Source organism: Mus musculus, chromosome 15 (assembly GCF_000001635.26).
Source record: "Mus musculus strain C57BL/6J chromosome 15, GRCm38.p6 C57BL/6J".
NCBI classification, from domain to species: domain Eukaryota; kingdom Metazoa; phylum Chordata; class Mammalia; order Rodentia; family Muridae; genus Mus; species Mus musculus.
The window spans coordinates 27,885,351-27,910,593 of NC_000081.6; the positions used below are offsets into that span (position 1 = coordinate 27,885,351).

General features: G+C 48.1%; 1 protein-coding gene across 9 annotated transcripts in view; it reads right to left on the reverse strand.

Annotated features, from left to right (window-relative positions):
- Positions 1–25,243, reverse strand: part of Trio (triple functional domain (PTPRF interacting)) — a 295,200-nt gene that overhangs the window by 154,702 nt on the left and 115,255 nt on the right. For all 9 annotated transcript variants that reach the window (XR_001781509.2, XR_001781508.2, NM_001081302.1 and 6 more), the window contains exons 4-9: positions 19,789–19,981; positions 17,148–17,660; positions 15,818–15,940; positions 12,484–12,675; positions 5,991–6,122; positions 3,938–4,168 (exon numbers count right to left, since the gene is read on the reverse strand). Coding sequence is in view for 7 of the 9 variants with exons in the window: in NM_001081302.1 (NP_001074771.1) it covers positions 3,938–4,168; positions 5,991–6,122; positions 12,484–12,675; positions 15,818–15,940; positions 17,148–17,660; positions 19,789–19,981 (1,384 nt within the window). In the remaining 2 variants the exon portion in view is untranslated. The remainder of the gene's footprint in view (positions 1–3,937; positions 4,169–5,990; positions 6,123–12,483; positions 12,676–15,817; positions 15,941–17,147; positions 17,661–19,788; positions 19,982–25,243) is intronic.

Genomic DNA, 25,243 nt, shown 5'->3' on the forward strand with positions numbered 1-25,243 from the left:
GAAGACGCCATGGCTCTAAATCTGTACCCACTCCCTGGGGTGCAGTATGCACAGACTTTCACTATTCTCCCTTTCGAGCTAAAAACAAGGCTCCCGGAAGTCAACTCAAGAGTAACGCTTGACATGCAGGGCTTGACCTAGTATATGGTCTTAGGGGTCAGCACATTAGGCGAGAGGGTGGAAAGTCCGGCTGGAAGCCGTGGCAATATCTTGTATAAACTGCATTTTCATCTCTAATAATGCTGCTTGTACAAACTAGACAAGAAATCTGACATTGCCAGAGGAAGAGTATACAAACCACAGTACTTAAGGTAACCCGGAGAACATCCAGATAAAACACAAAAAGACGTGTCCACTTCAACGTGTGTGTGTGTGTGTGTGTGTGTGTGTGTAATGTGTGTGGGCGTGCCTGTGGGGGGGGGAGGCTTGCCTGTGTGTGCCTCTGTGTGTGTGTGCCTCTGCCTCTGTGTATGTGTGTGTGTGCCTCTGTCTCTGTGTGTGTGTGTATGTGTGTGTGTGTGTGTGTGTGTATGTGTGTGTGTGCCTCTGTCTCTCTGTGTGTGTGCCTGTGTGTGTGTGTGTGTGTGTGTGTGTGTGTGTGTTGTTGAGGAAAGAGCCCAAGACTCCAGCAACTGTTAAAAGACAGTGCATAGTGCACAATGGTATGTTTTTACCATGCAGTCCAAATTATCCTAGGACTCACTGTGGACCTGCAGGTTTGCCTTCAACTGGAGATGACACTCAGCCTCAGCAGGCCAAGCTAATAGTGTTTTCTGCCCTATCAATGGAACCTCCTTCAAGGTCACATGTTATAGACATTATAAAGACAGTATGTCATTTTACCGTAACTGTGCAAGGCCTTGTGGTCTCGGGGGAGCTGGATCATACAGATCATAGAAGGCTAACTAAAGTGGGATTCCATCTACACACCTATGGGGAAGCTGTCATCTGTGGCGTGGTGAGAATGTCTGATGACATGGTTTCCTTTGGGGTCACCCATGCTCTTTAAATAGCACAATAAACTTGCCTGCTCGCCAAGGTAGACTTTGGTGTAGTCATATTTTTGGTGATCTTTCTCGACAGGAGCCTGTATCTGTTTATATCTCCCTAGAAAAAGGACTCACACAACAAATACAGTACCTCTGTACCCCCAGTGGGAGGAAGACATACAGGTGAGAAGATTCTAGAATGACCCAGGTCTGCTCAGTCACTTAAGAAAGGTCTCCTCACTGTTTTTCTTCTCACAGGGTTTCACTAATGCTGCCTAGGCTGGCCTTTGTCTCCCAGGCTCGAGTGACCCGCTTGCCCCAGACTCTTGAGTAGCTGGGACCATTGGCACACACCACTGCGCTTGACTGCCTGGGAAAGCATGTTTTGTAATACAGCATCTACGTGGAAGGAATGCTTCCAGGAGGTAATTCCGGAACGATGCTCACCCATGAGGTCCCGGGAGCAAAAGGAGGCTTTAGAGGGAGTGGTCTCCCTGCCTGATGAGCATCTGATGGCCTGGCTGGTCTCAGGAAAGTAGACTGCCAGGCCATGTTCCTTGTCGTGTTGGGTAACAGAATCCCAGCACTCTAAGAGCTGGGCAAGCTGAACAGGCGGGGCAGAAAAACAAGTCTGAGCGCACGCTGCTTTGGATGCCTTCCCTGACAGTGAATGACCCTACCTGAACAAGTGTGGGGCAGGAAGCACCACTGCCAAACTCAAATGCAGGCTTAAGTGAAAACAGACTGAAAGTCACAGTTATTCCCCGTTTAATGCAAACAAGCGTTCCATGAGGGGCCCTCAGCAGGAAATAGGAAATGGAAATGCATCGCATCACGTGATTGTCAGGAAATGTGGCAAAGGTCTCATTCAAGCTTACAGTGGCAAAGATAAGAGCAGCTAGCAGCCAACACTTGTGAGCTGGTGCTGCACCTGCACCAACAAGCCCCAGTCGCCAAACCCCTGCCCTCTGACTGGGTCTGTGGCTCTGACCAGCTCCCCCTGACCACACCGCTTACTAGCATCCCAAACTGCTTCTGTACAAAGATAATGAGAAATTAACCACTTGACCAAACCTCCCATCCATTCCCCTCGCACAGTCCTTGGGCAACAGTCTGGTCAATGTTCTGGTAAGAATTCTCCTCTAGGAGGGCTGCTGGCAGGAAGCAGAAAGATCTGCATTTCTTTTTCCTGGAAAATCCTTGCTGATGCTTTTTATAACCCCAAACAAATGAACACTTATGGGGCGCTAACTGGCCTACGATATTCTTACAGACTATTTTCATCTGTACACATCTGTCTTCAGCTCATGGCCTTCTCAAGTGCTGCTCTGGGCTGTTTTGCTCATTTTGTCTGCTTGGCTCAAGACTCTGCTAAACAGGACGAAACTGGAGTCCTAGAGAAGCCTTGTTGGCTTTCCGATCCTTCTATCAGCACAGTTGTTTGGGTTAATCTTTCTGGTTTTGAGCTCTGCCATTGCAAGCCAAGCCTCCATAAAAGTTTCCTGTTTTTATTAACAGCTCCAAAGCATTACAAGTTGACAACAAGTATTCCCCTTAGTGACGGCACCTGTCTCTGTGTTAACAGGAGCATTAGTGTGTGATCGGAAGACACTGTCTCCTCCTGATATGCAACCTGACAGTCTGCCAATGCTGGCTCAAACAGGTGAGCTCAGAGTCACGGCTAGTTTCCCACGTAACGTGTGCTGTTCCCAATTTCAGGTACTTGGTGTCAGATGAAATGACTGACCCCGAGGCTCTTCTGAAGGGCTTCCTTCTCGGGGCTGGTATGCAATTCCAGCAACAACCCAAGGGTCCCAAACAGCCAGGGAAAGAGACCAATGTGCTGCTGCCTCCTTGAGGGGAGAACAGGGGCCCTGTTAGAAAGTACAGTGGCTCACAAGTGTGTCACCAAATGAGATCCAGGGGAGAGGACACGTCCTTAATCCGTCCTGTTGAATGGCTAGCTCGGTGGAAGAATTCGAGCTTCCCGGCTGTGGTGCTCACTGCCTCATAAGGCCGCTAGGAGGCGGGCTCCATTCGCCCCCCCCCCTCCCCCTTCCTTCTCCCAGGCTCCATCTCCAGCCTCCCTTCTCCACGCTTCCCGTGGTAAAAAGTAGCAATAACAGCAGAATGGGGCATTTTATATACATGATCTTCAGAGATCGCAAAAACACAATCAGGAGAAGAGCCCAGAGCGTGGAAAGCCCGGATGACACAACTGTTGCAAGCACTTATCGTCACCAGATTTACACTGACTGATGTCCACAGGAAGGATCTTCCATCAGAACAGTCTGCAGCAGGGCTCTCCAAACTCTAAGCAGAAATCCCACTTAACTCTCCGGTTTCCTGAGGAGATGGATATCTAAACCCCCTGAACCTGCCTGACTCTGGCACAGGGACTCATTGACATCAAAAGAGGAGACTGTTGTTCTGACCCCCAAAACAACCACTGTGGCTTCAGGCTGACCTTTGGGATGCTGGTACAGCAGAAACACAGACATCTTCGTCCCCAGGACTCTCACATAGTAACACCAATTCCCATCAGTTTTAGGGCAAGGACATGAGCTCACTACTGCCATAGCTATGTCAGCTCATGCGTGCTCCCCAGCTTTAGGTCTGAGTCCTCTTCAGCAGCAGACACAGCTCTGAGGACCACCAAAGCAACAAGGGAGGTGCTGACTCTGCAGAAACGGACAGCCATAAAGTCCACCTGACACATTACTAAGCCCTTACAATATACCAGTGATGGCACTATCTATCTTAGAGGAACAAGCCGAATTTAAAAAAAGGAATCAGCGCTATTCACACAGGTCAATAAAAGTGAGAGGGAGCAATGCCCACCCAGGTGTCAGCAGACAGAGCAAGTGGGAGAGCATCAGGTCACAGTCAGAAGCCAGAGCCCACACCCTCACTGGGCATGAAGGACAGGAGCGGGGAGGGGCACCCACCTGCTGAACGTCCTGCTGGAAGACGCAGAGCTGCAGCCTCTGGTGGAGCCGAACCTTGCGGTGCTGCCAGATGTTCTCCAGCTGGCGCTGGTGGTGCAGGACCTCGTGGATGACATCCAAGACGTGGTGCACAGCCTTGGAGTAGTTGGCGGAGGCGGTGAGGGAGTCGGAGCTGCCGGGGGTCAGGGGGCGCTGGAGCTTATCAAGGAGGGACTTCCCATCCTGGCTCACCTGCTCACAACACACAGGGTGGAGATCATTCACTTTGCCCGGGCTGCGTGCAGACCTCACGGTCAGGTGCACGTATGCTACACACAACCACATGCCAGCACAGGTATATAAAATGTAAAACCGATGACCCGATGACATCATAGAAGCAAACATTATAGAACGCCACGTTAAGATAAGCTCCCGACAGCGTAAAGCAGGACGCACTGCTGTCTATCTGTCCACATAACAAATCCACAAGGCGACTCGCTTTGCTAGGGTCAGCTGTGAACTGGAGCTCACTATAGGAATCTCCTCCTGAGTCATTATGAGCGAATACAGCAGGTCATCGCGGCTCTGATGCTGGATCTTAAGCCGCAGTCAGAACGAGTGACTAAGTAACCAGGTAAAAAGCAAACTTTTCGACGGACCCAAAGGACAACTTTGTTTTAAAAAAAGAACTAAATTAAAACAAAACTAAAACCACCACTCTGTTTGGTATATTGGCTTTAAAGACGTAATTCTGATTGGGAAGCCACCACGATGTTACACTGCGGCAGCTAATTATCAAAGTGCAATTCAAAGGAAGCATTTAGACTATCCACAGAAGAAAGGGGGAAGTGGGAAAAAAGCACTACACATTTCTAAGATTCTTCAGATTATGAATAATTATGCCACAGGCAACAGAAAAAAAAGTCACTTGATGAGACAACATACAAGAACATGCATGCAATATGGGGTATATCAAAAAACCCTCTGAAGACTTTCCTGCTCAACACTCCCAAACCTAAAACCACTCGGAGTTCTGTTAAGGGAATGGACAACAGCCTGGACTGCGACTGACCTGGAACTCTAGCTACAGAGGACCTTGGAGGAGACGGTCACCAGAGCAGCTCAATGCTGCACCGGGGAGCTCTGGACCAGCTCTAGTCTAATCTTCCCAGGACTCCGCTAAGCAACAATGTAACACGGTTACATTGCGGGTTTTCCAGGCCTTCACTGAGGCCTTGTGGGAACCCACTGTTCTTATGAAGGTCTGGGGGTCTAAAACTCATCTGACACATCCTTATAGCAAAACTTAAATGACAGTGACCAGGTAAGAAAGAACCTTGTTAACCAGAGATCGTGCCAGCTGAAAGAAAATGTGCTAAGACCAGCCCAGAGTGAGCCGCTGCCCTGGCAGCTGCTGTATGCCTCTCTGCTTGGGTTTCCTATGATAGACTGGGATGCGGGCACTCAGCTAAGGAGGGCATCCATCAGCACATAGTGAGAAACTGCCCTCTCCTGTCTTGTCCACTTACAGAACCACGGGTCTTTCCAGAAACACGAAGATCATGCTGACAGAGCAGAAGGCACAGCCACTCCCCCCTCAGAACACACCTCCCTGCCAAGTCCACCTCAGTATGGAGATCCCTGATGGAACGCACCTCTAGTGCCGTCTTTATGGTTGTATTCACAACAGGTTTCTATGCTTGGCCAGTCTGAATGCCTCACCTCTTCTAGCATAGATACACACCCTGGGGAGTTTATACACTGGGATATCCCTGGTCATCAATGACCTTTCTATTGTGTCCAACATACTATAACATATACATTGCTTATGAACATTTAAACTACATGTGGAAGATGAAGTTACCTACACAATTTATTTCGGGGTTGATTCAGTAGCGTGGCTCCTGCTATACCCTAGGGTGCTTCATCTCTTGGGACATAACAATTGTTTCAAATTACTCACTTCTCAGTGACCTTGCCCTGGAAGGAATGCCTAAGCTCCAGCTTGGTGCAGCTTTAGGGCTGTGATTTAAAACCATCAATGCCAGGCACTCTAAGTGAGGCCCACTCTTACCTCTGAGTAGGCGAGGGTGATGTGCTCGTAGATGCCCTGGTGATGATGAATGGCGTCTTCCAGGTCCTGCAGCTCCGAGGGAAGGTCTACTTCACCACAGGCCTTACACCACGAGTCCACGTTGCTCATGTACTTGGAGGTTAAAAAAAAAGATTATTTCAATGGATCACTAAGCCTTTATGCTAAAAGGGGGGCACTTTCCATCAGGTGTTGATAGGTAGTGGAGCTGAGGGAGAGTGTGAGCATATAGTAACATGGCGGAATATCATGGCAAAAGGCTGCTCTGATTCCTCACTGGGATGTGGTTCATGGCCTCCATCCCCAGGAGTGAGGTGAGGGATGGGAGGGTGGGGCTGCTGGGGCAGCATTAGCCTGCATTAGCCTGCCTGTCCATCCCATCCTGGCTGGCTTTCCCAGCCCACACAGAAATCCTGTCTTCTACCTGCCTTGTACCCCGGCAATGGCGAGCATCAAGCCCACTCTTGGCTATGCCCCAGGAGGGCTGAGCAGTGGGGTGGGCTTCATGGGGGAGGCAGTCTGCAGCTTCACCTTTCCTCTCACATGCTGACAGCCAAGACCAAGAGACTCTCAAGCCACTCTGCTGAGGGTTGGAATGGCAGGCAGCCTACTCTGGGCTTCCAAGAGAAACTACAGGAGCAGGAGGAACGTGGAGAGAGACAGCTTAGGTGCTGGCTAGGGCTGAATTCTGCGGACTGCAATTCCAATCTCAGTTCACTTTCCCTTGCTGGCATCCACCATCTCCAGTGCTCATCAATAACGATAAATCACTGTCGAATTTCCTAGGGAGATGTTGTCAGAACTCTTCACAGTTGAGCGTCAAAAGTAAGCACAGAAGGCCCAATTAAGGGAGGCTAATTCAATTAAGCCAATTAGATGGCACACCGCCACACCATGATGGCTTTACCCTCTTTCAGACCAGTTCCTCACAGGTCTGTGCTCAGCAGGGAAGGCAGGAGAGGAAAGACAGGTAGTCATCCTATTGCTCATGAAAAGCCTGTGGTATTACTGTTGTTATTACTCAGAAAAGAAGGCTGCACAAAGCTCAGGGTCTGGAATCAGGTCATATGCAGTATCACCAGACAGCTCACGGTTTCTGCTGGCTTCCAGCATCTCTTAACCACAACGAGTTATTACCACCAGGGTTATTTCATCACCATCTCTACACTGTCTCCCTAATGCCCTCAAGACGCCAGGAGTCATAATAAGATCACTCTAACCTCTCCTCCCACCGCACACAGAGACACATACACAGAGACACACACACAGACATACACAAAGACACACAGACACACACACACACACACACACACCTGCTCCTGCACACTGTGTTTCCTGGGCAGCATGACCTATTATGTTGATCTGAAACTCCCAGACTGTGAACGCAATGTCCCCACCCCCACCTCCCGATGCCACATGGTTGAGAATAAGATGAACATTCAAGCATCACACTTTGTCTTCCTTCCTCGACAGTAACTGAATTCTATCATACTCTTCTCCTCTGCCCAGGAAAACCATAAGGCACGGGAGCGCTTCCACACATGTGCCGGGAACCTAGCTCTGAGGCTTCAATATAGAAACCTGGAAAGGCAACTTGACAAGCTTGATAGGAACCAAAATATGCTGTTGTCCCTGAGTGCCACCCGCCTGCTACTTAATACACTGCTGTTTCTATAAATAGCTTTTACCCTAAATCCTTTCCATTCCATAAGAATATTGTTATCACCACAGATCAAGAATTAAGGCTAGGCTCTAAAGGAAAGCATTCACAAAGGAGGGTTATTTACAAAATAAAGTTACAATGGAAATAAATATCCCATATTCTGTGTTTGCTTCCAAAGGAAATATTGAAGCAGTACTCTATTCTTTTTAATTATTTAACGAGAAACATGTCTAAAGTCACCCAAATGTCTATGCTACAAGAGGACATAAAGTATATAAATCACTGCCCTTGGTATTTATATGTTCTGTGTGTGTGTGTATGTGTGTGTGTGTGTGTGTGTGTGTGTGTATGAGTGATGTGTGTGCACATCTGTGTGTGATGTGTGTGTGTTGTATGTGTGCCCACACGTGCATACACATGTGTGTTCAGGTGTGTGACTGCCAGTGCCACAGTACAGGTGTCAGTCCTTGCTCTCCAAGGCTCCTGTTTGTCACACTCACACTCACCAGGCTGCCAGGGCTGCAGGGGCTGCAGGCTGCTGAGGATCCCACATCCAGCTGTCTTTTGGCTGTAGGAGTTTGGGGATTCCACATATGCACTGACACACTCAGATTTGTATGAGAACTGAGATCTGGGATTACAGATGTGCACTGATGCTCTCAGCTTTGTATGAGTGCTGAGATCTGGGATTACAGATGTGCACTGATGCTCTCAGCTTTGTATGAGTGCTGAGATCTGGGATTACAGATGTGCACTGATGCTCTCAGCTTTGTATGAGAACTGAGATCTGGGATTACAGATGTGCACTGATGCTCTCAGCTCTGTATGAGAACTGAGAGCCTGAACTCAGATCCTCTTTCTTACATGGCCAGTGCTTTACCAACTAAGCTAGCCCCCAGCCTAATAAGAACATACATCATTTTAACCGTAACTGTTTACGTATTGCGTGTTAATGAAAAGTGTAGCTTTATGTGAATATTAACGTCAGGGTAGAGCCATTTGTTATTCTGATGAGAACGGACTCAGACACAGACCTCCATGCAAGGCAGGCTGAGGAGCCTGGGCAGCTCCGGCTCTACAAAGCCCCTGGACAACAGTGTCTCTGGCTCCTTTGATTCCATGAGGCTGACTGACGAGAGAGAATGAATCGAAGGCCTTTCTTTTGTTCAGAGCTGTGCAAATATCCAAGAGCTATACAACCACGAGTAGATAATTTATTTTTTGACTGTAAGAGCACAGAGAGCTGTTACTGTCGTAGATAAAGCAGGACGACTGTGTCCCCGCTGGCTCTGCAGAAGCCGGCTCAGCACTAACAGTACCGCAGCAATGGAAACACACCCTGCGCTCTAACCATGGTGTCGCTGGTCGTGCGTGCAGGTGAACTGTGGACACAGAGATTTCATTTTCCTTTAATTCATGTTTATTTTTATTAGAATTTTATTACTTAATTTTATTTAACCTAAGTGGCTTCAGTGGCCACATGTGGTGACAGACTGGCACATGGGACAACAAGCTGTACATTATTCTTAACACTGAAACTTGGAGATTTTATAAAATAGCAAAACTCAAGTCATTTTAATTTGCTGTTTAAAAATGTAATTCCAAAAATACTTACTTGGAGTCTTGCTGACACAAACGAACTGCCCAGTAGATATGCCACATGATCAAGCTAAATAAGGACAGGTCTGTAGACTGTATCTACTATAAAGTCACTAACACTGGAAGCTCACCTTCCTGTCCACAAACTGACACTCCGGCTCCATCATCAGAGGAGACAGGATGGTGGAGGTGATGGGGACATCTCTGGGAAACATGACATCTGTGTAACGTTATTCTTATAATGTTGTAATGACTTATAATGTCACTGGGAAACACCAACACGTAGCTCATGGAGGCAGGTGGCGTGCTAAGTCGCTCACTGACGCGTGGAACCCTTACGGCAGAGCCTGCTTCCATCAGCAAGGCAGTTAATTGGCTACGTATTTAAGCACTGTGTCCCCTGATCAGATTCAAGTTCCTCATGGAAACTGTGGATGAGGTTCATAATGTTGGCTGAGCTGGAACCCTAACGTGTGGTCCACTTTCGAGACTCTCTCCAGATGCCCTGGAAAAAACGCTTACGCTTCTGAGAGAAGCCATCTCTTCCTGTTCAGCTGACTTGGTGCCACCTTTCCTGTGTTAACAGAACTCCCTGGGTGAGTTCTAGCTGGCTATGGGGAAGAGAGTAAGGAAGCACCAGCAAGGTTGCCCCGCTGCTCCTCCTGCACGTGTTGGGTGGGTGCCTCACGCAGGCCCAGAGCACACACCGTGTCTGTTTTCACCAGCCCTCTCCTAAGCTCAGCTGGACTTCCTCCCATAGCTATTTTATGTGTAGAGACCTGGAGGACTGCGGTGCTCTTACCAGACCCCACGACTTTCTCTTCAGTAATACAGTTCTACTTTATTTTCCTTCAAATTTCTAAATTACAGTCATTTATTTTACCCAAACACCTCAGGCTCTTTCAACTCTGCTGCGTGCTTGAGATTTCTAGTGGGGAACCATGGGTAAGGAGAAGCCTCCCCGTCCCTCCCCCCCATGACGTGCATATTCCTAGATTATCCTTAAGCAAGTCAGGGCAGCAACTGACCTCCTGGGTGTCTTCACAGTTCTGAATCTCTCCAGACAGACTATAGGCTGTTAGCCATTTCTGCGAGCCAGTTGCTCTACCTCTCGTGTCCCTATTCTCTCTGTGTGCCTTTCTGAGGGTCCCCACCCCCTAACAGCAATTCATCGTCTCATGACTTCGTAGCCTGCTAACAGCCACAGAGAAGTAGCCACTGCGGCTACTGAAGATCACACAGGTCAGGGACACACAGTTGCCTTTCTCCAGCGATGCTGTCAGATGCTCAAGGGAATCTGCTATGTACCCTAAGGGGCAGAGGGTCATGGAGAGCATGCCAGTTCATGCTGAAGAAGAGTTCTGTTACTTTAAACAGCGTTCCGTGTGTGGGATTTGTTTACGTTTGGTTGAGAGATCTACCAGTGAGACCTGAAGGCCTGAAGCACAGCTTTTATAGGATGCCATTAAGATGTTTTTCCTGTTTGTACCCCACTAGCTTCTTTTCCTTGCTTCACACTTTAAAGGGTTCTCGGCTGAGATCCCTGCTAATTACTGTCTTGTGTAACACAAGACTGCCTTGCTGAAACCCTGGGCAAGCTGGGGCATCTGCTTGGTTTTATTGACAACTTCGCTCATCCGCAGAGACTGGTTTGAGATGAAAGAGAAACCTTTTCCTTCTCAGAACCATCATGCCATGACACAAAGCCTTAGAAAAGGACACCTCTTCCTACAAAAGAGAGAAAGCTATGCCAGTCCATAAGCCTACCATCCACCTCTGCTGCCTCTGCTGCCTTCCTTCCCAGTGTCTCTTCGGACAGGCGTGTGAGGTGTGCTGTGTGATCTACAGACCAGGTCTTAAATGAGATTCTTTCACCTTTATCCCACAAAGCCAATGTGGGATGAGGATCGACATCACTTAGCAACAGTGGCAAACTACCTGCCCCAAAGCCATTCGACATAGCCCTGGCTGGGATAGCCTTCCTCGGGATGCAGAAGACCAAAGGTTGGATCTACCCTTTCTCAGTGAGCATGCTCATCCTTACCTAAGAAAGAGAATGAGAAGAATGCTGGTGTGGAGGGGCCTCCAACAAAGAAAGGCAAAGCCTCCTACCTGCCGCTGCCCCTGCCCAGAGGAGACACCGTTGTAGAGACATTAGGCTTGCAGCCAGGAATACATCTTAGGACTTTGACAGAAGGCCCAGCCAATTGGCTACCAAGGGCCATGAACATCTCCGTAAGACCCTGATGTGGAAGCCGTGAGAGGCATTCTAAGCTAGCAGTATCCCAGTGCAGATGATAAAGAGAATAGAAGGAGTGAGAGGAAGAGAGGAAAGAGGGGGGAAGGAGGAGGAGAAGGAGGAAGAGGAGGGAGGGAAGAAGAGGAGGGAGGGAAGAAGAGGAGGAGGGAAGGAGGGGGGGAGGGAAAGTAGGGGGAGGAGGGGGAGGAGGAGGAGAAAGGAGTAGAGAGGAGGAAAGAGCAGCAGCTACTATTTACTGTTACAGGCCAAACACTATTAGTGAGAAAACCTGAAGTCCACACTCCTGAGCCATACAAAAATGATGTCTTAATATAAAAATTTCAGAGCACTTTGGATTCTCCAAGTAATGATGTTTAACCCACGCAGTCTTTGTCGGAACCTTGAACACCGACCAATTTCCCATGTATTTCAGGTAAGAGATACATAACCTGTATTTACTGTACACCAGACACTGTAGGGCACAGTGGAGTGGTTGTTTTCATGCTCTAAAACAAAAATACTAAAGCAAGTATTTTTTTTTCTATTTCACCAAAACAAACAAACAAACAAACAAACCGTAAACCCAAAACAAACAAGCAAAAGAAGAGGAAAAAAACCCCTGAAAACCAAGAGTTGGGTACTTTGGGCACACCTGCAATCCCGCACTGGGAATGGAAGTGGGGTCTTGCCAGCTTGAAGCTGGCAATGTGATACAGCATGCTCTAGGCCTGCCTGGACTATACAAAGAACCTCGTCTCATATGCACAATGAGTAAGCAAGCAAACAGAACAAGCACAAATATAAAGAGCTGAGGAGTGCAACCGCCTAAGCTTGCAGAGCAATGAGTGAGACAGGTGGATCTCTCTGTGAGGCTGAGTAAATCCTATAGGAAGCTGGGAAGAATCACTTACACAAGATGGCAGGGGCACGGGATCTGGCTCCCGCCTTGTGGGCTGGGGGTCCCAGGCACTGACCTTCTCAGCCTTCTGGTGAAAGATGGAGGACATGTCCAACAAGGTGCTGCGCTCGTCCAAGGCTGCTGCAAACGCCTTCCACTCTTGTTCCAGCTGATTTGCAATCTGCTTAATCTGCTGAGAGGCGTAGTGGCCCGACTCCACCAGGCGATTGGCCACTGACATTATGCGGTTTATATTTACATATACGTTCTGCGGGGGAGGCACAGGAAGAGGTTCACTGAGGGATGTGGACAGGAGACTCCCCCCAACTAAGAAACGCAGAGCCCTTGGTGAATAGCCTGCTGACAGTTCCCCAGGCTACGAGCAGCACCACCTGGTACCTATGTCAAGCATCTAACTCTCTGGATTTTCATCAACTCTGAGCTGGTTCCAAATTCTATTTTTAAAACTGTAAAATTATCAATCAACTCACTGAAAGGCATAATTGTTAACCACAAAGCAATCAGATACACAAGTGGGTATGCAGAAATACACTGTTACTCACTTCCTGGCTTCAGACCCTCATGAGGATCCAGATGGCAGGCCTTTTAACAATCACAAAGAACTGAAGGAACCGGCTAGAACCCAGGAATTCAAACTTATGTACTTAGCAACCAAAGGTTATTTGTGTGAAGACAAGTTCTCCTTTCTGTAAAACTCAAGCCACCTTTTTGTACCAACAGGAAATCTTCAGATGGAGCCACTTTCTCCCAGGAGTAGGAGTTAAGGTGTAGAAGGGCTGGTGCTGCATTCAGATCAAGCAAAGCTCCTCTGCTCTGACTACCGCCCTGCCCAGGTCTACCAGTTGACCGGAAAACTAAGCATACAGGCTTTAAGTTCAAAATGAAACCTGCACTTTCCTCTTGTGCACAGCACAGTGCACTTACAATTGTGAACTTACAATTGTGTACTGCATGATCTTATAGTTGTGCATGTGATCTTACAGTTGTGTAGTGTGATGTGACAGTTGTGTACACTTCTGCTTCCTGTGCACACTTCTGTTTCCGCTTCTCTCTCCATCTGTTCTTACATTCAACAAACTTGTTGAATGTTACTTGTGGGATAACATGGAGTGTTGGCACACAGTCAACAAATTTCGAACTACTCATGTATTTTTATTTTTGACCTTGTCCTGTTCCTGTCTGTGCGACCCCTGAGTGGGAGATAAATCTTTGCCTCCTGCTACTCACTACTAACTTAGCCAGCCTGCCCAATTCCTTCCTCTCGGGGCTCCTCTTCTTCCCACCCCTCTGAGCCACACTGCCACTAGTCTGCAGTGGCCCCCTCCTTACCACAGCTCACTGAGTCCTAACCCTAGCACACAGAACTCTCTCCTTGGCTTCCTTTGCACCTTCATTTGCTGATCTTTTCTGTTATCATCCAACCAGAACCCGGTGGAGTTGCCTTGGCACAGACAAGCCCCGCCCACATTCCTTTGCTACAAACTCATGGACCATTCATGTCCTAAGCAGCAGAGGCAGAGGTTACTCCATGGAGGTGTGACAGTAGTGAGAACAGGCTCCTGGCTTGTGTGGGTATGTTAATTAAAATATATTTAACTAGCTTCCTTTAAATTGAGAGCAGTGTGCTCTGGGTTTGGGATGTCTCCCAAAGATTCCCATGCGGAGCATTTGCTAAGCTTTGTCCTTAGCAGATAGCACTAGTAGAGACGGGTCTAGCTATAGGAAGCAGGTGAGCCTCTGCAAGATCTATTGGGAGCCTTGCTCCCTTCCCTTTGTTTGCTTCCTGGACCCCATGAGGCAGCCCTGACCCACACTCACTTCCTGCCTTCGACACATGATTAGTGTCAGAAATAAGAGCCAAGCCAGCCTGGGCTGAAAGCTCAGAAACTGAACTCTGTATCTTCCCTGCATTGGCTATGGATCTCAGGCACCCTGTCACCATGGGAAGCTGACGCCTGTATCTTCTCTGCTCGGGCTGCAGATCTTCATGAGGAGTGACTGAGCAGTTACCTTCCATGTTCCTCCCCTGTCCCTTATTTCTCCTTAAAGTGGCTGAATTTGCTAATGTTTTCTCTGACTCCTCAAGAGAAAAGGCTACTCTGTAGTCTATCAGAGAGTGTATGCAGAGGTTCTCACTTAGAATGGTTAGAACAAGGGAAGGGCAGCCCATTGAAATGGTCCTCCTGGGGCGGAAGAGATAGCTCAGTGATTAGGCGCACTGAATATTCTTTCAGAGGACCCAGGTTCAGTTCCAAGCACCCACCTGGCAGCTCACAACTGTCTGCAGCTCCAATATCTAACATCCTCCCCCATGCATGCATACAGGCAAAACGCCAATGCACATTAAGAAGGAGGAGGAGGAGGAAGGAAGGAAGGAAGGAAGGAAGGAAGGAAGGAAGGAAGGAAGGATCCTCCTGGGGGACTACAGATGCTCATACATAGACTTGAATCTATAGTCCTTTGTCAGGTTCATTTCCTGATCAGACTATGCCGGTCTTTGTGCCTCTCATTTCCCGTGGTCTAGCATTTTCAGCACAACCAGAGGCATGGTGAGCCACACAGCCCTTCAGAGCCTGCACACGGCTCTGCCATGCGTCATCCCTCCCACAAGGACCTACGCTTTAGCTCTTACCCTCAAGCTTGTATGTTATGCTAGAATGAGCATCATTCTTGATCTTGCTTAATGTGGTTCCTTTAAAGATTCCCTATGCACAGACTTGCATTTAGTCTTCTATGCTTTAAGGTTCCTCAAAACACTCCAGGCAGTAGGACAAAAGACCAAAAGCTAGTGGGCCACATTTGCCAGGCATGCGTGATGGCTGAAGCCTCATGCAGGTGTCAGAACAGGGGACGAGAAAAGCCCAGAAAGCTCCTGACCTGCTGTCCACAGCGCATCCTAACTGAGGCGTAACTGAGAACGGTAACACAGACGTAATGTTGAAAATAAAAAGATGAGAGCTGAGGAGGAGGGAGGGGAGGAGGGAGGAAGGGGAGGACGGAAGAGAAGAGACATCTCTCACATTTTTAGGAGTGCCTTACCTGCTTTAACTGGGTAGCATCACAGGTGTTAGTTATGATTTCTTGAGCACTAACTACATCTTGCAAAGTATACTAAAGTGCTTTATACATACAGAGTAAATACCACAAATACATCAAAAATAGATAGTGTACCCACTTCATAGATTAGGCAACTGAGGGTCAAAGAGGTCAAAGAGATCATCCAAAGTCAGACAGAAAATGAAAGAGTGGCAATGATCATTTTTATGTCCACTGTCACCCTGATGACTCCACACGACCCGTGTGAGGTACGGGTGCTCCAGCCACTAACGCCTCCCGTTTGCTAAAAACCTTTGGTGGGTCAGGATCTGTGGGATCTGACAGCGGCTTACCATACAGTTCATGGCAAAATGATTGTGCTGCGTCTGAAGTTCCATGGCATGCGGGTGGCTGGTCCCGATCTCCGTGTAGCTGTTCAGAAACAGGCCTTTGTTGTGAGTGATCCAGTCAAACATCTACCGGGAGAAAAAGACAGGCTGGAACCACCGCAGAGAGAGACGGGGCTGAGGGCGTGTGGGGAGTCGCTGCTCCGAGAGCTCCTCCGGGAACAAGCAGGTGCTTCTACAGCAGCAGATTCCCAGGAAAGTCTCAGCTCACTCCCCCACGCTAAGGGAAACTTCTGTCTTCTGTGCCCAGAACCCTTCCTCTAGAGATGTCACACTGCTCGGGCCAGAACCAGGGATCTCTGATCTCCGCCTTAGGATCCACACAGGTTACCAACGGCTGACTGAAACAGTACCGTCTTTAGCACAAGACAGACAGAGAACCCTGAGCAAATGCAAACAACAAAACTAACAAAAAGATTTTAAAGGACTTGAGGGGTTTAAGCTTAGGTTACTCCTGTAACCCAGTGATACTGTCACCCAACAAAAGTCCTTTTAATGTACTGTATCAAAATTTTCTAATATAAGTTTTTTCTTTTTTTACTCTACAGTAAGTTAACCAGCCCTTGAAAAATCAAACCAAGCCAAACCAAACCAAGCCAATGCCCACAAGTTAAGAGGGATGACTTCACCCATGTTCATGACTTGCAAAGGACTCACTCCTGTTTGCAAGTGTCCTTTTCTTTGGCATTGCAAAGAATACATTAGCTGGTGATGAATGAACATTCCCTGTGACCAGCTGTTGTCTCTAGCACACAGGAACAGCACATGAGAACACAGGGCAGTACTGCCTGGATCACACAGAAATGCGTTTTCAATGGCATCTCTCTCTCTCTTGTTACAAAGGACACAGCTATAGGTCTGAATGGGGTTCGATGGCTTTGTTTGAGGAGAGAGGCAGCACCAGAAAAATCTATATATAAAGTTGTTGCTTTTAAAAATACAAGCATGAAATTTGTACTTTTAACAAAAAAAAAAAAACAAAAAAACAAAACAAAACAAAAAAAAACCCACCACCAACAACAACAAAAAGCCCACGCTTGCCTTGCCTGCACACTTTCTAAAGCAGCAGAGCATTGCGCTGTGAACAGAACTGGAAGCCAGGTGTAAGCACGGCCTCTGGACGGCCTCTGCTGTGGTGTGGTCGTGGTAACACAGACAGACCTACTGCTTTTCTCCTTCTCTTTTCTCACCTGATCGCATGAGTCTTGGCTGTGAGACCCACTAACCCAGCAGCAAACCCCTGTCCTGTCAGGTCGACACGCCCCTCCCCCTTTACCTTCTCAGCATCCTGTTCGAACAGCCGCAGCTGGAAGCACTGGTCCAGCTTCAGTTTCCTCACGTGCCACATCTGGTGGAGGTGCTGCCGGGTGGAGTGCAGCCTGTCTAGCATGGTGGACACCTTGGGCAGGAGGTTCTGCAGGTCTGCATTGCCCGAGCCTGAGTTCTTTTTGGGGAAACTGTCGCTGCTCTGTATCCGCTGAAGCAGCTTCTGCCCTTCTAAGTCCAAGTCCTCAATGGGGGCCTTGATCACCTTCTTCTTCAACTGGGAGTGCTCGTCGATCATGTTCCGAGCCCCCTCTAGGTCCTGAGGCAACTCCTTTTTGGCGAGAACATCCTGAAGTTCCTCTAGCCGTGACAGCATATGGGCTGCATTGCTAATGTACTCCTCGAAAGCTACTCGGATTTCTATCCACTCCTCATGGTTGTATTCCAGGCAGCCGTCAAACTCGGGAGTTAGCTGGGAAGGATCAACTACTTTGGTAAGGCCTTCTAAGGAGACCATATTTGTCTTCAGGAGGAAAAAAAAAATTACGTATGAGAAGATGAACCAGTTTTATGTGATCATATCGTCCTGTAACTTACAGTGGTCACAGAGGTTTCCCAAGTTCAAAGGAATGTGCTTATAGAAGACCCAGTCTGTGTCTGGATCTGCCTCCCCAGAATGCAGAGGGGGGCTCATTATCAATGTGATAGAAACTCCACTGAAGTAGCACGTTAGTCAGAACGCCCCGCAGCATCCAACTGTGATTTCCATAAGCCCCAACTAGATTCCACTTGAAGAATGGGAAGGACCTAAATGGTAGTCTTATTAATATCTCAGGCTTCAGACGAGAGCTGTTGAAAGTGATTTCACAGGGTAAAGACACTGGGAATTGCGGCTTCCCTGTGATAACCTGCCACAATCCTACACAGTTAAAGACACTGGAAATAGCAGCTTCCCTGTGATAACCACCCACTCCTGAACAGCTTAGCCGCTGTGCATAGCACGTCCCGCATCCCAACTTAATACTAACGAAGCTTCAGGTTATCCCAGCCTAAGCCAGAACTCTCAACCTGATGTGCAGGGTGTGTGTGGTTGTGTGTGTGTGTGTGTGTGTGTGTGTGTGTGTGTGTGAAGCACACTGATGCTACTAGATGCCTCAGGGAAATCATGAGGCTGGGGTAATAAGATGCAAACATAATGGAAACTGAGCTGATATGGAACTGAAAGAAAAACAGACTGTCTACACCACCTCGCCACTTCTAGCCAGACACAAACCTAGAAGTGACATCTCCATGCTGGCTGGTGTAAAAATCAGCACGTGGCAACAGTCTGGAGAGAGTGGCTCAAACCTGCACTGCCTTAGCCTACAGTGTGCTACAGTGGGCTTTTTCTTATCCATCTGCTGAGCCATCAGTAACCTCCATGGAGGCATCCACCCACAGTGAGACTGGCAGCCATGCAGAGACAGCCAGGTCAGGAGCCCGGGGTCAGAGACTAATAAATAACATTAGCAAATACTTGTATGAGTGCAAACTACTACTTTTTTTTTTTTACTTAGAACACGTATAATTAAAATACATTACACTTTAAATTTTCCATAACAAATACCTAAGAGCCAGTAAATTATCTTTCAAAATTACCACTTATTGTGTATGAGGATAAAAGTATGCTTTATATTTTACTTAAACCACTTCAAAGTAGTTTCAAACTTAAACTAAAATCAGATTTTAATTCCAGATAGGAAAATTAGCACTATGGGGAGGTATTTTAAAAGCCAAGTCGTACACACAAGGAGACGCGCTGACAACTACAGCCGATGCTGTTTCACTATGGAATATTATTTACCTTAAAACATGGTTCATTTCCAATGAAACCTAATACTCAGGCAGAGATGGCAGAGACAGCACGCTCTTCCTTCTTCTACCAGGAACGGTTAGAATTTATTACAAGGGACTATTCCAGTCCTATTACAGAACAGGGCCTGAGCCAAGCGTCAGGCCGTCTGCAATACTTTCTCCTCTAATCATCCCATTAAACTGACCACATCAAAAGCCTTTGTCAGAACTGTGGTGGCTTACGGAGAGGCGGCTCTCAATGGGAAAGAAAATAAATTAGCAGGCTTTGGTTTACTTTTTATAACCATCTGACAGCCGTCGTCCAGGCCCAGCTGAATGCAGAACTCTACAGTTCTAAAGGACTCCGTCCACTTTTACAAGTGAAAGACAACATGTACAGTGGCTGGCGAGTCTCACCATTGCCGATGACCAGATAAGCTCACTGCCCCTGCCATTCCCTCATACCCAGGATGAGGCAGCTGCCCGGATCTGCAGCCACACAGCCGGTGCTGACAGGGGGAACTGTTCAAGTGAATGGGACAGAATTCTCCTTCCAAGCTACAGTGGTCCCGCACCCTAACCCCAGAGAACTGAAATCCAAACCGCTGTATCAAAAGCCACCACACCAGGAGAGGGAGCGAAGGCATCTACTTTAAGCAATAACAAACACTTACTATGCACACATAAGGCATGTAGGCCATGCTTGATACTCGGCTTTCAAGACCTGTCATCAGCCCGCTGTGGTGAGGACGCACCAGCTTATTTATCATCAGCCTTGCCTGTGACGTTGGGATGTGGCTACCCAGAGTGAGCCTTACCTCAAATTCAAATTTGGAGCTGCCAAAATTCGTCCTCTGTTTCTGCCAGAAGTTGTCGGGCTTGATTATCAGGGCTATGTGGATGCAGCACGGAAAGGACTCCTGCAGGATCTTCAGCAGCGGCTTGATGGAGTCCCACTTGGAGCCGCGCATGTCCACAATCACTGTGAACCCTCGCTTGCAGACTTCCTCACTGCAGAGCAGGAAAGAGGCTGATGAGTGAGCTCAGCGGCTGGCGTGTGGACAGTATGAGGACTGGGGCTCACAGCCCCAAGCGCCCACACTCATAACCGGGGTGTGTTAGGGTGGAAAGCACTGGCTGCTCTTCCAGAGGACCCAGGTTCCTTTCCCAGCATTCCTAAGGTAGCTCCCTGCCATTTATGACTCCAGTCCCAAGGGATTTGAGGCCCTCTGCTGGCCTTTGTGATTACTGCACGGGGGAAGGGACAGGCAGGCAGGCAGGCAGGCAGGCAAGGCACAAGAACAAAATAAGATGGGGAAAACAAAAACAAACAATCAAAACAAAACAAAACCCACTGAGTATGGCCTTGCATTCCTCTAACCGGCCACTGTGAGGGGATGAAGACAGCAGGATCCTGGGGCTTGCTGACTGCCAGCCTAGCTCCAAGTTCAGAGACACTCCAGGGAATAAGGCCAAAAGTTGTTAGAGCAGGACATCTGACATCCTCTGACCTTCTGTGAGCACACCCACACAAGTACATCTACCTGTGCACAAACATGCATGCACTTCCCCAACAGGCATGTTCGAGGTGGATAGTCTGACAGACTGACGGATGGGGATGTGGACAGACGGATGGATGGATGGATGGATGGATGGATGGGTGGACAGATGGACAGACAGACCTCTCTCTCTCTCTCTCTCTCTCTCACGCACGCACGCACGCACGCACACACACACACACACACACACACACACACACACACACACACATGGATGGGGACCCCACCCTCCCTGACACCAGAAGAGACCAGAACCTGACCACAAAGGAATGAAGGCAGAACAGTGGATTCTAAAAGAGTTCAGCTCAAAAGTCCTTAGGATTTTAATTCTTCATAGATACGGTGTTGCATTCTTGCCTTCTCTGTGTTGTTCACTGATGGGACACACACTCGATTAGTAACTACCACAGACAAAGACCCTTGGGGAGTACTAAGAAGATACAAACTCACAGTATGGCACGCAGAGCCCAAGCTGGAACAACTTTACTTTCAGGATTTCCAAGGCCACCCAGCGGCAAGCAGGGTGATGCTGAGCGCTTTCCAGAGTCTGGCTGTGGTCCCTTTCCTCCAACCCTGTTCCACCAGGGGGTTCCTGACATCATTTTGATAAGGTCTGTGAGGAAAGCCTAGGTGTATGTCTGTACTTAGACTACACTCATATCATTATGAAATGTGGTAGCGGGGAACAATCCTGGCTCCTGGCACAAATCCAAATTGTGTTAGGAGTAACATGGTTTTCCTTTCTAAGACCTTGGCAGTTAAACAAACAGAAATGTCAGCCACAGCCAGGCATGGTGTTCAGAGCCTGCAGTTCTAGCACTGAGGATGCTGAGGAAGGAGGGACACAGAAGCCAAGACTGAGACCGGCTTAGGAAACAAGCAAGCCCCGTCTCTAAGGAAGGGGGGAGCACTTGCTCATTTTACTAAATCTCAAACTGGAATAGACGGAGAGTGACCACGATGCACATCTGCAACAGTGCGCGGTGTGAAGTGTGTCTAAGGGTGAAGTGTCAATAAGTGTGAAGTGTGTCTCAGTTGGCAGGTTGTCCAGCACGCACCACGTGTGACACCCACACTACAGGAACCATGTGTGGGAGTGCACGCCTGTAATCTCCACACTTGGGAGAAGTTCAAGGTGATCCTCAACTCTATTCTGAGTTCCAGGCCACCTGGGCTACCTGGTACTCAGTCTCACAAAAAAACAAAACCAGGAAAACAAAAAACTGAGAATCAAGGCATCCTGAGAGAGGAAGAAAACACTATGTTCTTACAACATTGTAATGTCAAGGCTTTATGGAAATTCAGTACTGCCTTACAGAGGTAAGGCTCACCTACAATCCATCATTACAAAGCAGACTCCAACAGTCTACCTCGGGGAGATGCTGGCACCAGGCTATAAGCAGGTAAAGACTGCCTACGAGCCTTGGAAACCTGAGACCTGGAGGAATCTCAGTGAGGCTTGAAGGAGATAGGCACCTAACATGAACAGCCTGCATTTATAACTTCTGCCTGTGTAATCCAAACGGAGATAACCCACTCTCACTGGAATCCAAACTGAGATAACCCACTCACGCTAGAAGTCCAGAAAGCCATTGGTTACTGCTAGATGTTGGTGCAATGTAAAGAAAATACATCTAAAGCTAACAGCATTCTCTCTTGCACCAGCTTGGCTCCCTATTCTGTCCTTCGCCCTCCAAACACCTCGAAGAATGTCGTTTTCCTCCCTGCCCTGTCTCATACGAACACTGTAACCAGCTTTCAAAGCTTAACAAATGCAAAGACACATAAATATTCCAGAAATGTCTGTTGTGGAACTCAACAGAGACCTGGTTCACAGGCACAGGGGCATAGTGGTTAAAGCCCAGGCGAGAAAACAGATGGTCCAACAGCCCTGCTTATCACCTGTCCTAATTAGCTTTAGCTGTCAACTGGACATAGCCTAGAGCCATCTGAGGGACTCTCCATTGAGGGATTTCCCAGGTCAGATGGCTCACAAGTGTGTCTGTGAGGAACTGTCATAATTGGTGTGGAAGGGCCCAGCATACCATGGGAGGACGGGTGGGTCTGAGCTGTGTGAGCATGCTGGATGAGCACGAGCCAGAGAGCAAGCCGGCAGGCAGGCAGCATTCTTCCACGGCTCTTGAGCCAGGCCTTTTGCTCTGACTTCCTACCCTGACTTCCAGTGATGGATTACGACCTGGAAGGATAAACTCTTCCTTCCCAAGTTGCTTTGGTCAGGGTGTTTTATTGAGATAACACAAAGAAAACTACAACACTATACAAGTGTTAATGACGCTTAGAAAAATGTTATGACTAAGCTGTCACCTCCCGGTGGTGGTTAATCTTGCTAACCTGACTAGACTTAGGTAACTAGTACATTACACCTTTTGCAGTTTCTGATGGTATTTCCAAAAAAGATCACAGGGTGGTGGTGGTGGTTGGGGTGTTCTGACCTAATCAATGAATTTGTTCCCTGAAGGGTTTTTCATGCTATTATTCCAAAAGGGGGGTCACTAAACACATCCTTGCTGTATTCTGTCCTGGCCCCTTCCTGTAACCTCGGTCCGTTCCCTTCGTGTCCACGATGATTTGAAATGCTCTGCTCAGGCAACCCTCTCCACTATGACAGACTGGTATCAGGTGAGACTGTGAGTCACACTCAACCCTGGGGCTGAGGAGATGGCTCAGTGGTTAAGGACACATAGTGTGATACAGAGGGCGCAGGTTCCATTCCTACCACCCACATGCAGCCTTAACTTACAACCATTTTAACTCCAGCTCCAGGGATCCACCACCTTCACCTCTGTAGACACCTGCTCTTGCTTGTACACCCCACGTAGACCACATAAAACAACAATAAACAAACAAACAAAAATCCTTTGCTGCCAGATATTTGGCTTCAGCAATGAGAAAGGTACTCACATACATCCCATACAGGTCTCCACTGATTGTGGCTGACAGGTGGCTCCAAGTCTCACACAGTATACAGTTCACACTGCTCCCCACCCCGGGCAGGGCTAGTGCCATCACATGGCTAACACCATTGGAACAGGCATCAGCTCTTTCCCAGCCCCATTCCCCAGGCCTAGGACCCCCAGCTCATGGATATTAAGCATCGTAAGTCTCTAGGATTCCCACTGGGCTTGTGAACATCCAAGGTTCCATGCATTGAAGCATGTGTCCTGCCAGAGCAACCCACTCCAGGCCCACAGAAAACCAAAGCAAACCAGCTTGTTTGGGTCACTATGGGATGTTTGAGAGACTTCATTTCATATGTCTATCTTCACTGAACCAAGACATTTTTAAAATTAGCTCGCAACCTATCTTTCTCCTTCCTAGCATGGTCTTAGGTAGTATGCATATAAAACTGTAAGGCCCCTCTTGTAATAGGCTTAAAAGGAATCCCTTTTAACTCCAGGCTTACCAGGAGGAACATGCAGAGAACAAACCTGACTGTACTATGTATGCCTGGACTGCATGGCTTACAGGAGGATTAAGCCTTCTGGCCCCACCCGGTAGCTTCCCCACAAAGTGACAGTCACCACACATGAACTGAGCTGAGCGTGCAGCCTTCTGTAGCGTCTGTCTTCACATCTAAAGCTAGGCATCCTAGGAAGAGCAATGATCTGCCAGCACCCCAAAGTCCAACTGCTATATGCTACAACCAAAGGGACACATGCAACATGTTCTTTAAGCCCTGCCTCCACATGATGACAGAAACGGATCTTGGGAAGATGTGACTTTCTTAACTAGGAAATCTATGAAGAGGGCCTCACGAGCAGTCTCAAATCAGTGCACTGGTTGTCTTCACACTGCTCATGAGCAAGGAGTCAGGGAGTCAGGAGAGCTTATCCACTTAGCGACCAGAAAGCATCCTAAAGAAGGTAAAACACCCTAGAACTTAGGAAACACAAAATAAAGTTCAAACGGCAATAGAAAAAGCCACCCAGAGGCTACGTTCACTGCTTTAGGGACCCCACGAGACCGCCTGGGAAACACTGCTGTTCCAAACTGTTAAATTTTTGTTCTTTTTCCACTTTTGACTGTGTCTGCCTGTGTCTATGTATGTGGGTGCTAAATGTACATGTGTGCATGTGCACATGTGTGCATGTACCTATCAAAGGCCAGGGGTGATATAGGAATCATCTTAGAAAACTCTTCTATGCTTATTCATTGAAACAGGGTTTCTCAATCAAACGAAGCGTTCGCCGATACTGCTAGTCTCCCTAGTCAGCTTGCTCAGAGAATCCCCATCTCACTCAGCCTTCCGAGGCTGGCATCACAAGCAGGCTACCACACCCCCCTGGCATTTGTGCGCACTGGGAACACAAACTCTTTTGTCACACTTGCATGGCAATTCTCAAACTGTTGATGATTTCTAAGGCGACGGAAGAAGTGACCCAAACACCACAGCAGCACAAGTCATATCTATGCTCACTGGTGGGGCTTGTGGCCAGAGAACAAAGTCTGGTTTACTTAGTGACAGCATGACAAAGAGCAAACAGAAGAACAAGGATGGAAGGAAGAGATCCTTGCACCCATCAGCAAACCTCTCCACATAGTCCTACCGTGAATCCCGCACTGCCTGGCCAAGAGCTAGGGGAGGGGAGGACTACCTTCCCGTCTCAGAAGAGTACTGGTGGAATCAGAGCCTACACAGAAAGGGAGAGCCAGGTTTATGCCTCTCACAAATGTCGACAAATGATCACACAAA